This window comes from Myotis nattereri (genome assembly GCF_964212035.1).
Source record: "Myotis nattereri genome assembly, chromosome: 3".
NCBI lineage: Eukaryota > Metazoa > Chordata > Mammalia > Chiroptera > Vespertilionidae > Myotis > Myotis nattereri.
This window is the reverse complement of record NC_138077.1, coordinates 45,278,711-45,292,149: the sequence shown is the minus strand read 5'-3', so window position 1 is coordinate 45,292,149 and position 13,439 is coordinate 45,278,711. Positions and strand designations below refer to the sequence as shown.

At 46.5% G+C, this 13,439-nt stretch overlaps 1 protein-coding gene across 1 annotated transcript in view; it reads right to left on the bottom strand.

Annotated features, from left to right (window-relative positions):
- Positions 1–11,117, bottom strand: part of LOC308516177 (kininogen-1-like) — a 38,483-nt gene extending 27,366 nt beyond the window's left edge. Inside the window, exons 1-3 of the mRNA XM_081087020.1 lie at positions 10,698–11,117; positions 8,706–8,816; positions 7,009–7,093 (exon numbers count right to left, since the gene is read on the bottom strand). Coding sequence (XP_080943146.1) covers positions 7,009–7,093; positions 8,706–8,816; positions 10,698–10,892 — 391 coding nt within the window. The 5' untranslated portion in view covers positions 10,893–11,117. The remainder of the gene's footprint in view (positions 1–7,008; positions 7,094–8,705; positions 8,817–10,697) is intronic.
- Between the last annotated feature and the right edge of the window lie 2,322 nt (positions 11,118–13,439).

Here is a 13,439-nt window from a genome sequence, read left to right as displayed (position 1 = left end):
TGGCAACTGAGGACACTGCTGTCTTTTAAAACCGGGAGGGAGGCACAAGCTCCTGACTGCTCTGAACACCAGTTCTGGCTGAGTCTCTGGGGACCCAGACTCATATGGGGAGAAACTGGACTGTCTGGCATAGGACAGAACTTGAGGGCAGCTTCTCTCAGAGGTGCTTACAGCGATTACTGTGGAAGAGTGAGACCCGGGGCCTCTTAGGGCAGGGCTGAGGATCAGCCAAAGCTGTTTGCTCTACCCTGTTGATTCCCTGAGACCCCGCCCCCACTCCCCAGATGTGCACACAGGCTTTTGCATAAGAATGACCTGGCCCTTTACAATCTAAAAGAACCTAACTGACTGCAGCTGGGTCAGAGAGACCCAGAACATCCGAAAGAAGGCCCAAGGCCCCACAGCAGCTTGCATTGCTTCACAGCTGGCCCTCATCTGGGCACCTCCAAACTCCAAACAAAGAAGAGGAATCTTCAGATCTCTCTGTAGCTCCTCCTCGGTAACCTCAGGCAGAGGCTAAATTAGCACCTCCTTAGAGATTCAAGAGCCAGTGTACCCAGTGGTCAGAGTAGACCATCCAGATTACAACTCCTCAGATCGATTTTCTTAGGAGTGCTCACTCAGGGGGCAGACTCAGTGAGCACCAAGCCCCACTGAAGCAAGCCTTGCTCCAGAAGGGTGTCTCCAGCACAGAAGTTCTCCCACCATAACCTCAGCTGATTCTCACAGCCAATTGGCCTGGAAGTCAATTCCTCCCAGTGATACCTACAACAATAAAGGCTTACCTCCAACAAGACTGTGCACAAAGCCCACAAAGGGGTGTACCAAGAGTGTCCACCTCAGGTAATTGAGGAGGCTGAGCCATTGGACCCTATAGGACACCTAGTACACAGAGCCATTCTACCAACACAGGTCACAAATGACAGAAATGGAGGAAAGCAAATGACTGGATATAGAGTTCAAAACCACACTTTTAAGGTTTTTCAAGAATTTTCTAGAAACTGTCGATAAATTTAGTGAGATCCTCCATAAATCTAGTTAAACCCCAAGGATATGATAAAGGACCAACTAAAAATTAAGCACACACTGACTGAAATAAAAAAAATACTATGCAGAGATCTAACAGCAGACTAGAGGATCCCATGAATCAAGTCAAAGATTTGAAATGTGAAGAAGCAAAAAACGCCCGACCAGAAAAACAAAAAGAATAAAGAATCCAAAAATATGAAGATAGTACAAGGAGCCTCTCAGACAACTTCAGGCTACCAACATCTGAATTATAGGGGTGCCAGAAGAAGAGAGAGAGCAAGATATTGAAAACCTATTTGAAGAAATAATGACAGAAAACTTCCCCTACCTGGTGAAAGAAATAGACTTACAAGTCCATTAAGCGCGGAGAACCCCAAACAAAAGGAATCCAAAGAGGACCACACTAAGACACATCATAATTAAAATGCCAAGAGCAAAAGACAAAGAGAGAATCTTAAAAGCAACAAGAGAAAAACAGTTAGTTACCTACAAGGGAGTACCCATATGACTGTCAGCTGATTTCTCAATAGAAACTATGCAGGCCAGAAGGGAGTGGCAAGAAATATTCAAAGTGATGAATACCAAGAACCTACAACCAAGATTACTTTATCCAGGAAACCTGTCATTCAGAATTGAAGATCAGATAAAGAGCTTCACAGATAAGAAAAAACTAAAGGAGTTCATCACCACCAAACCAGTATTATATAAAATGCTGAAAGGTATCCTTTAAGAAGAGGAAGAAGAAAAAGGTACAGATACAAATTATGAACAACAAATACATATCTATCAACAAGTGAATCTAAAAAACAAGTGAATAAATGATTTTTATGAACAGAATAAACTGTTGAATATAATAGCATCAGGGGCATATTAAGGGAGTGGACTGACAATTCTCAGGGGGGTAGGGGTGTCGAAGTGCATGAAGAGACTGGATAAAAATCATATACCTTTGGATGAGGAGAGTGGGGGAAGGGTGTAAGGGCAGAGGGTTGGTTGGGAACCAGGTGGAGGGGAGCTATGGGGGAAAAAAGAGGAACAACTGTAATAATCTGAAAAATAAAGTATTAATTTTTTTTAAAAAAGAGTGTCCTCTGCTGTGGAGCCCTGGCCACTTTCTGGAGTCCAGGGGATATGAACTATATTCCAAGGGTCATGGGCTCCTTGGTGAACCTGATGAGAACTGTGGCACCCTCTCCAGGAAAACCCCGGTACTCACAATATTCTCCATAGAATTTCAGGGTGTGCATAGACCCACTGAATTGAATTAAGAGTGGTCGACAGTAAAGATGGGGTGCCACTGACTGGGTTTTAGTAAAATATTAAAACAGGAGTGAGCTTGTATTAGGTTACCAAGGAATGTTTATAACAGATAGCCTTAACCTGCTGGTCAGTAGAGGCAGACACTGTAGAGAGGAAGTCATGATAGCATCCTGGGCCCCTTTGCCTTGGACTCTCACTGTCTGAGTGTGTAGGACCCAAACAGAATCAGGAGGACAACAGTGTTTTACAACAGTGTCCCTCAGTGGTGAGTATGTCAGCACAAGTCCCCCTGAAGCTGTTTCTTGGCACTCACTCCATAAGCATGTGTGTCATAAAAAAGTTTTACTAGGTGAATATTCATAGCTTTCCTCACTGCTCTTCCCTTGCAGAAGGTATGTTGTATCAGGGCAGTGGACAAAGTTAACAAACTGGAGGGGACTTACATGGGAAAGGAGAGAGAATTACTGATGGCAGGACAAAAGATTGATGAACACAGAAAGGGGACGTGGAAGGGAATAGAGACCAGAGGCTGGTTTGATGACCTCAAGGGCAGCTCTGACTTGGGTAAGAGGAGAGATGGAGCAGTCTTTTGAGTGTGAAAGATGCAAATTCAGTTTTTCCAGGCAATGGAATGATTTTTCATCCTGCTCCAACATTTCGAGGGAAATTTTAAAAAAATCTTAAAAAGATTTTAAATTTTGAATTCTGAAACATATTTGGCCAAAAAGGTTTCAGATAAGGGACTGTGGATCTTGAAGTAATTGTGGATCTACACAGTGTGGCAAAGAGCTTTTTCTCTCATTCTATCTAATAAAAGAGAAACATGGTAATTAGCCGTACCTCCGCTACCCTTCCCATTGGCTAATCAGGGTGATATGCAAATTAACTGCCAGCCAAGATGGCGGCCGGCAGCCAGGCAGCTTGAAGCGAACATGAGCCTTGCTTGCTTCAGTGACGGAGGAATCCAACGTTCCCTGCCTGCCACTGCCGGCCTCTGAGCTTGCAGTTTGAAACATTGTTACAAATATAGAAGCTAAACAAAACCCCAGAAACCTGCTTTCAGCCAGATGGGATCTCAGAGCTGGAGTTGAAACAGTGTTTCGATTATAGAACCCAAACAAACCAGATACCTGCTTTCAGCAGCCGAGGCCTCAAAACTGGAGCCAAGCCTCAGAGCTAAAGCTGGCCCAGAATTAAAAAAAAAGAAAAAAAGGAGTGGTTGGGAGCTTCAATCACCCGCCAGCCTGAAAACAGCCCTCAGCCCCTCACCCAGACTGTCCAGGCACCCCAGTGGGGACCCCCACCCTGAAGGGTGTGTGACCAGCTGCAAACAGCCATCATCCCCTCATCCAGGCTGGCCAGGCACCCAAGCGGTACCCCCACCATGATCCAGGACACCCTTCAGGGCAAACCAGCTGGCCCCCACCCTTGCACCAGGCCTCTACCCTATATAGTAAAAGGGTAATATGCCTCCTGGCACCGGGATCAGTGTGACAGGGGGCAGCGCCCAAACCTCCTGATTGCCCTGGGGCTCTGTTTGTGACAGGGGGCGGGGCCACAACCTCCCTATCCGCCCTGCTCTGTTCGTGACAGGGGAAGGCGCCTCAACCTCCTGATCGCCCTGTGGCTCTGTGTGTGACAGGATGCAGTGCCCCAACCCCCTGATCGGCCCTGCTCTGTGTGTGATAGGGTGCGGTGCCCCAACCCCCAACCCCCCTTACAGGCCCTGCTCTTTGTGTGACGGGGTAGAGCCATAACCTCCCCATTGGCCCTGCCCTTAGTGTGACAGTGGCGGCACCCAAACCCCCTGATCCGCCCTGCTCTGTGTGTGACAGGGGGCTATGCCCCAACTCCCCTATCAGCCCTACTCTGTGTGTGACAGGGGGGAGCTCCCCAACCCCCTGATGGGCCCTGCTCTGTGCGTGACAGGGTACGGAGCCCCAACCCCCCTGATGGGCCCTGCTCTGTGAGTGACAGGGGGCAGCGTCCCAACCCCCTGATGGGCCCTGCTCTGTGCATGACAGAGGGTGGCGCCCCAACCTCCCCATTGACCCTGCCTTGAGTGTGACAGGGGGCAGTGCCCCAACCCCCCAATTGGCCCTACCCTGAGTGTGACTGGGGGTGGAATCCCAACCTCCTGATCCTCCCTGCTCTGTGCATGACAGGGGGCGGCACCCCAACTCCCCTATCGGCCCTGCTTTGAGCCCAACCAGGGGCTGCACCTAGGGATTGGGCCTGCCCTCTGCCACCTGGGAGCAGGCCTAAGCCAGCAGGTCGTTTTCTCTCGAGGGCTTCCAGACTGCGAGAGGGCACAGGCGGGGCTGAGGGACCCCCTGGCCCCCCGAGTGCACAAATTTTTGTGCATCGGGCCTCTAGTCCTATCTAATAATAGACAAACATGGTAATTAACTGTACCTCCGTCACGCTTCCTATAGGCTAATCAAGGTGATATGCAAATTAACTGCTAACCAAGATGGCCGCAGGCAGCCAGGCAGCTGAAGCGAACAGAAGGCTTGCTTGCTCCAGTGATGAAGGAAGTCAAGGTTCCCCGTCTGCTGCTGGCTCTGAGCTCCTGAAGCAGCAGCTCCAAAAGATACAATGTTTCAATTATAGAAGCTAAAAGATGGCAGTTAATTTGCATATACCAGCTGCGAGCGAAGACTGAGGACAACAGGGAGGCCAAGCGGTACAGAAGGGAGCCAAGTAGAGGCCAGGAGGACAGAAACAGAGCCAAGGCTGCGGAGGCGGGAGGCGGGAGGCGGGAGGGCAAGCTCAGCCGCAGCGACTGCGAGCGGGAGGGGCAGCGGCTTGGAGGGGAAGGGGCAGTGGCTGGGAGCGGGAGGGCAAGCCCAGCCATAGGGGATGGGTGTGGGAGGGCAAGCCTAACCACTGTGGCTGGGAGCATAAGGGGCAGCGGCTGCGGGGGGAGGGGCAGTGGCTTGGAGCAGAAGGGGCAGCAGCTGGGAGCAGAGGGGCAGCCGCTGGTATCGGGAGGGCAAGCCCAGCCGCAGGGGATGGGAGGGGGAGGGCAAGCCCAGCTGCAGGGGATGGGTGCGGGAGGGCAAGCCCAGCTGCAGGGGATGGGTGCGGGAGGGCAAGCCCAGCTGCAGGGGATGGGTGCGGGAGGGCAAGCCCAGCCGCAGGGGATGGGTGCGGGAGGGCAAGCCCAGCTGCAGGGGATGGGTGCGGGAGGGCAAGCCCAGCTGCAGGGGATGGGTGCGGGAGGGCAAGCCCAGCCGCAGGGGATGGGTGCGGGAGGGCAAGCCCAGCTGCAGGGAATGGGTGCGGGAGGGCAAGCCCAGCTGCAGGGGATGGGTGCGGGAGGGCAAGCCCAGCTGCAGGGAATGGGTGCGGGAGGGCAAGCCCAGCACCAGCGACTGGGATCCGGAGGGCAAGCCCAACCACTGTGGCTGGGAGCATAAGGAGCAGCAGCTTGGAGCGGAAGGGACAGCGGCTGGGAGGGGAAGGGGCAGTGGATGGGAGTGGGAGGGCAAGACCAGCTGCAGGGTCTTTAAGCTGGAGCAAAGCCTGCCTCAGCGAGTTTCAAGTTTCGCTCTCTTCTCTGCTTTGCTCCAGCCACACGAAGCCTTATTCTTGCAGGAATATTCCTGCAACGGGCCTCTAATAGTATATAAGTGCTGTGTTCTGGATCATGTGAAAATTTGCTTATGAGTTAAAGTTCTTAAACTAAATAATTGAAAGCTATACCATTTTTTTTTTAAATTGTCATTTCTGTTTTGGACTGTTTTTCTTTGAATGCCACTTCTTGCAAGAGCTGAAACTCAAAAAACAGAGTTTTTGTGGGTTCCTTATGGATGACTAAGGCCAAAAAAGAACAATTGCTCATCCACTGATGATCACGAGTGTGGCTGAAGATGCTGTTCTGGAGTCTCATATACTAAAACCCTATCTTGCAAAAGGCCAGTTCTGGTTTGGCTTTTGTGACTCACATCCCCTACATGTGCCCATTCTTCTGCAACCAGCCACTCTGCCACCAGAGGGAAGGAGCTAACAGTGGTTATATCTCTGCATAAGTTGCTCCATTCTTATAAGTTCTACTATACCAACTCTGCTAAATACTTAACTGTGGTGGGCCTGGGTTTCCTCATTTATAAAGTGAGAATATTAACACTTGCCTCATAGAATTGTTGTGAGGATGAAATAAATCAACATATGTAAAACGATTAGCACTGTGACTAGCAATAAGTGCTCAATAAATGTCAGCTATGATTACTTTTATTCTGATGATCATCAATTAATTATTATGCTTCAACTTCAAGCCTACCATCTAGTTTCAGTCTACAATAACCCTCCGAAGTGAGAATTACTCTGATTCCCTTTTAAGGAAAAGGGAAGCCAAAAAGATGAAGAGCTTTTGAAGGATTGCAGGCCAGATCTGACTTCAAAGCCTCTGCTTTTCTGGCTGTAGGACACCCCCACAATTGAAGGATGTGGCATGTTTTCTAGTCCTTTCCCAGGGCCTTTGCACATACCTAATTCAGTGCTGCTGTCCAGGGAGAGGCCAGGGGATGATTGGCAGGAGCCTGGCCCTACCCTTAGGACTCTGCCACCAAAGACCCCTCAACCCCCAAGCCTGAAAATGGCATTGCATAGCCACCCACTGCCCTCTGGGAAGGGGCTTTGTCCAGGTTATGCTCCTGGCCACGCAGAAAATGGTTTGTATCCCCCCAGGGCATAGCCACACTATATATCAGCTACCTGGAGTAATGTGGCAGGTCTGGGTTGTCACAGAGAATTCCATATTTGATCTCTTCCCTATGATCGCCATGCATTCTCCTGTGGCCTAGAAAGAAAGAAAAAGGAAGAAAGAAAGAAAGAAAGAAAGAAAGAAAGAAAGAAAGAAAGAAAGAGAAAGAAAAAGGAGACCATTTATTTAATCTTTCAGATGGAGAAGGGCACCTAGGGCTGTTGCTACTAGTAAGTATGGCTTTTCTCTTATTTAAAACTTAAGATTCTTTTCTAACAGAATTTTAAGACACCAGAATGAATGTTTTTGTAGCCTAATCATTATTATTTACAAGTCATTGATATTCATGAGGTGTCCAGAGGAGAGGCAGTATAGATAGTGAGGTTTTAAAATAATGTTATGTTTGGAGCACTGGAGATATTCCTTTTTCACCAAGGTGAACACAGTGCCCTAAAACTAGCCTGCCCAACTCTCCTCTTACAGTTCAACTTCAGGGTTCAACTGCACAGAGGATGTGGTGCTTTTGATACCATTGTAATAACCAGTCATTAACTGAAAATGAGCAAAGGGAAGGCCAAATAGACACATGCCCAGTAGCGTCTGGGTGACCTAGGGAAGGTATTTATCTGTCAGTCACCCCTGGGAACATAGTCGGTGTGGCCACTGCAAGCAAAGGAAGATTTCAGATATTAAACTCCTAAACAAAGGAGTTCTCTCTCCTGCTTCTCTTGCACACTGGGGCTCCTGGCTCTCTCGTTGCAGTGGACACACTCCCCTGCATGCACTCGCATGGCCCACAGCCATGTGTCCCCCGCCCGTCTCCACCACACACACACACACACACACACACACACACACACACACACACACAATGGACTACTGGACAGGAACTAGTCCTGATGCTGTGCCAGACCCAGCTCCACCGTGGAGTGGAAACTTGGGACATTGGTTTTGCTTTTGGCTCTGCTGATTCCCCAGCTGCACCTCTTTTAGGACTGGTTTAAGGGAAATGGGACTTTAGAAATGCAGATATGGAATTCCACACAAATAAAGATCTCTCATCTTCCATTCTTTTTCTCAAGATATCATGAGGCCCAGACCCCGAACATCCCGTGGGGAAACGGATCCCCCACTTCCCACCAGTGGACACTCCATTTCCACCAATAACATTTTGACACATTAAAGAAGTGAGTCCCTGGACTGTGGAACGAGTGGCTTCTGTCCTGGCAGATACTGGCTGTTCACTCCCTCAGGTAAGGCCAAACAACCAGCTGTGTTGTGGCAAACAGATGTTAGGAATTTGGTTAAGATTCCTTGTTATTAAAACAAGGTCTTTTCATATGAATCTCCTTTCACCTTCCAATTTAGGTTACTTTTACCTCCCTTTTACAAGGGAGCCCATGGGTTAAAAGTGGTCAGCTAATTAGAGGCAGAGAAGAATTCTTACTCAGGTCTGGACAAATAAAGCACCCAATTGGTCATAGGAGTCCCCTCTTCATGGGAGGGCTTTCTCCAATCTCATGGCTGGCCTCTCATGCCCTTTCTGTCTGTGCAAGAACATAGACATCCACCATTTGCCTTCTGTACACATTTGAACGTTTATGTGCACCCCTCACAAACAGGCTCCACAGTACTCATCACCCCCAGCACTAATAGAATAATTTGGTCTCGATTGAGAAAACTGGAGGCTCCAGACCATCACACTTACAGCTTGCTCAGGTTCTTTGTAGTCACAGTCCTGCCAGGTTTTGCCACTTTGGACAGGACAGTCGCCTTCCTTGATTTCATATTTGACAGAATAAAATATTTCCCGGTCTCCCTGGAAAAAAGAAAACAAAGATACATTAGGGCTCATTCAACTGACAACAGCAGACCATTGGAGAGGGATCTGGTGCAGTTATGTATATTTGATATTGGTTTAATTCAACAAGAGCAAAACATTTACTAAAAATACTGAAAGTTGTGAATATTGGAAGCATGTTCATAATATATTTATAAACATGTATTTTCAAATAACAAAGTAGTATATGTAGTATTAGCCTATTTTTGTAGAAAGCAATTTACATGCACATATATAATTTTAAAAGCCTGAAAAATTATTCAGCAAAGCTGTTAACATGTTTCATCTCAGTGGTGAGTTATCTTTTATTTTCTTCTTTAAACAAACATTCCTAAATTGTCTGAGTATTTTTTTGAAAAGAAATATATATTACTTTTACAATTAGAAAACAAACAAGGGTACTTTCTTTTGTCATGTTTTGAAAAAAAATGTTAACAGGTATCTCTGGGTGATGAGATTAGTTATGGGTAATTTTAGTATTTTTATTTGGTTTGTTTGGTTTTCAATTTTTTCTAACATGTCATAAAATAATAAATAAAAATTTTAAAACCCAAAGGTTTTGAGTTAGATGAGCTTTTAGATGCAAAATCCTGGCATGGTGGAGCAGCAAGAGACCTGAGAGGTGCTGCTGCCCAGCCCCTCACTTTGCAGGTGAGAGAAAGGAGCCCCAAGTAGAGAGCGCAGAGCTTAGGCAGCTTCCCACCTTGGAAAGGCAAAGCCAACCCAGACCCTGGTTCTCCTGAGTCCAGGGACAGTGCTCTCTCAGAGCCTGCACTTGTCAGAGTATTTGCATCTGGGAGATGATGGAGTCAAACACGATAGTTCTGAGGTTTGTTTCAGGTCTCAGATTTAGATAAAGCAGTAGGTGATAGTGACTCTGTGGACATTTTAGGAAATGATTACCACAAATAAGCTAATTAACACATTGTCACCTCACATAATTACCTGTTTTGTTTGTGTGGTGAGAACTCTTAAAATCTAGCCCTTTAGCAGATTTCAAGTATACAATACATTATTAATTCTATTCACCAGACTGTACATTAGACCCCCAGTACCTACTTATCTTATTTCTTAAAATATATTTTTATTGATTTCAAAGAGGAAGGGAAAAGCAGAGAGAGATAGAAACATCAATGATGAGAGAGAATCACTGATTGGATGCCTCCTGCACACCCCACACTAGGGATCAAGCCTGCAGCTAGGGCATGTGTGCTGACTGGGAATTGAACCACAAACTCCTGGCTCATAGGTTGATGCTCAGCCACTGAGCGAAGCAACTAGGCTCATCTTCTAACTGAAGGTTTGTACCCTTGAAAACATCCCCCCCATTTCTCCAATCCCACAGTCCCTGGCAACCACCATTCTACTTTCTGCTTCTGTTAAGTTTCACTTTCTTAGATTCCATCTATATGTAAGATTATACAAAATGTGTTAGACATACTCCCTTAAACACCTCCTCCCCTTTGAGGTCTTTATATTTTAGTTTAAGGACAGTCACCCAGTTAATCCTCATGCTGTGGCCTGACTGAGTTCCTGGATTTTCCCACTCTACTTAGTCCCTTTCTAATGACTCCATCTACCTTTCTTTAATTTCAGCCTAGAATATCTGCCATCTGATAACCCAGGAGGCCAATCTTGGAGGCTTGAGGACTAGTCATACTCTGCCCAAGTCCCAGCCCAGAGAGTGAGGTTGGTCTTTTCTAAGAGCTGCAAGCCTCTACCTTTAATTATAAGGGCTTTTTTTTGTGTGTGTGATGTGGTGTGTGTGTGTGTGTGTGTGTGTGTGTGTGTGTGTGTGTGTGTGTCCTGGGTTCAAGTGATAGCATAAATCCCAAATGACCTCAAGGTTAACTCACTCACCGTGTTGATGACTTCGGTTATGCGGTACAATACAAACTGGTTGCCACTGTTGCTTCCATTATTGTATTTCTTCAGAGCTGTATCCACAGCCTTAAATACATCCTCATCATTGCAGTCAATTTCTTGCGGTTGGTCCTCTTGGGCAAAACTTGTTAACAGCCTGGAACAAAGGAAAAGGATGGCAAGTAACTTCATGACGTATCAGTCTCCCTCTGGGAGTTTCACCAAGAATTGGAAGCTAACTTGGAGGCTGATGTTAACCCTCTTCAGCCTGTTATCTCTTCTGTCTCTCCTCTCTCTGCCTTAGCACTTTATGGTTCTGCTTGGCTTCCTGCTGCCCTCCACTTTTTTCCCTCTTTTAAAGGTTAAATGGCACTGCTGGATTATGCAAGCAGATCTCAGGCTGGTCCATTAAACACTGGGTCTTTGACCTGCTTGTTTGTATTTGGGAGGCATGTGTGACCACATTTCCAGGAACTTGTACAACATTCTATAGCAAATCAAAGTACAATCCAATAAGGAGGAGAAAAAAAAACAAACATCAACCACCTGTTATTCCCTTTCCCAAATGACTTTCCCAAAGCTATTTATGAAGGTCACTACATGTGACAATAATGCAATCATGAGCAGACACCGTTCAATAAAATTTCTTTGAACTCCTGAAGAGCACATGCACAGGGACATAGTGAGTGCAGGAAGTCGCACACAGGATATTGACATGACTGAAAATAAAAAATGGGCATCCTATCTGGTCTCTGGCCAAGCCATCCTCCCTCCACTCAACTGGATCTGCTGTAGAAAGGAAAATGGGGGGAGAAACAAAGATGGTGGCATAGGTTAACTCCGGAGTTTGCTGCCTCGAACAACCACTTCAAAAATACAACTAAAAGACGGAACGGACATCATCCAGAACCACAGGAAGGCTGGTTGAGTGGAAGTTCTACAACTAGGAGGAAAGAGAATAGCATACCGACTCAGAAGAGGCGCAGTGCTGAAGTGAAATACTAAGGTGCGGAGTGCATGCGGAGTGGGCTGGCGGCTGAGGGCGCAGTTGTCTTTTCCAATCGGAAGGGAGTCTCAGATTCTGAGCTCCAGCTCCGGGCGAGTCTCTAGGGACCCAGACTCAAACAGGAGAAGCGGGACTGTCTGGCTTCGGTCGGAACTCAAAGGCAGCTTTCTCTCCGAGGTTTGCAGCAGTTGCTGGGACTCTGAGAGGCAGAGCCCCTGGGGACAGAACTGAGAGCAGCCGTTACTGCTTGATCCACCTGCCCTGTAGATCCCTGTAGATCCCCGGGGACCCGCCCCGCCCAAGTCCTGCACATAGGCATTTGCCGGATAGCCTCAGGCAAATGCTAGATTAGCACTGCCCTAGATATCCAGCACAGAAGTTCTCCCACTGCAGACACAGCTGACTCTCATAGCCAGTTAATCTGAAGGTCAAATCACCCCCAGTATTGCCGACAACAATCAAGGCTTAATGACAATAAGACTGCACACAAAGACCACAAGGGGGTGCACCAAGAAAGCATAAAAAATGCGGAGACAAAGAAACATGACAGAAATGGAGGATATAGAGCTAAAAACCGCACTTTTAAGGTCTTTCAATAATTTTCTAGAAACTGCCGATAACTGTAGTGAGATCCTCAAGAAATCAAATGAGACCCTCGATATTGTGAAAAAGAACCAACTAGAAATTAAGCATACACTGACTGAAATAAAGAATATTATACAGACTCCCAACAGCAGACCAGAGGAGCCCAAGAATCAAGTCAAAGATTTGAAATGCGAAGAAGCAAAAAACACCCAACCAGAAAAGCAAAATGAAAAAAGAATCCGAAAATACGAAGATAGTGTAAGGAACCTCTGGGACAGCTTCAAGCGTACCAACATCAGAATTATAGGGGTGCCAGAAGATGAGAGCAAGATATTGAAAACCTGTTTGAAGAAATAATGACAGAAAACTTCCCCCAAATGGTGAAAGAAATAGACTTACAAGTCCAGGAAGCGCAGAGAACCCCAAACAAAAGGAATCCAAAGAGGACCACACCAAGACACATCATAATTAAAATGCCAAGAGCAAAAGACAAAGAGAGAATCTTAAAAGCAGCAAGAGAAAGAAAGGCAGTTACCTACAAGGGAGTACCCATAGACTGTCAGCTGATTTCTCAACAGAAACTTTGCAGGCCAGAAGGGAGTGGCAAGAAATATTCAAAGTGATGAATACCAACATCCTACAACCAAGATTACTTTATCCAGCAAAGCTATCATTCAGAATTGAAGGTCAGATAAAGAGCTTCACAGATAAGAAAAAGCTAAAGGAGTTCATCACCACCAAACCAGTATTATATGAAATGCTGAAAGGTATCCTTTAAGAAGAGGAAGAAGAAGAAAAAGGTAAAGATACAAATTATGAACAACAAACATGCATCTATCAACAAGTGAATCTAAGAATCAAATGAACAAATAATCTGGTGATCATAATAGAATCAGGGACATAGAAAGGGAATGGACTGACTATTCTTGGGGGGGAATGGGGTGTGGGAGATGTGGGAAGAGACTGGACAAAAATCGTGCACCTATGGATGAGGACAGTGGGTGGGGAGTGAGGGCGGAGGGAGGGGTGGGAACTGGGAGGAGGGGAGTTATGGGGGGAAAAAAGAGGAACAAATGTAATAATCTGAACAATAAAGATTTAATAAAAATAAATTAATAAATAAATAAAAATTAAAAAAAATGAATAAA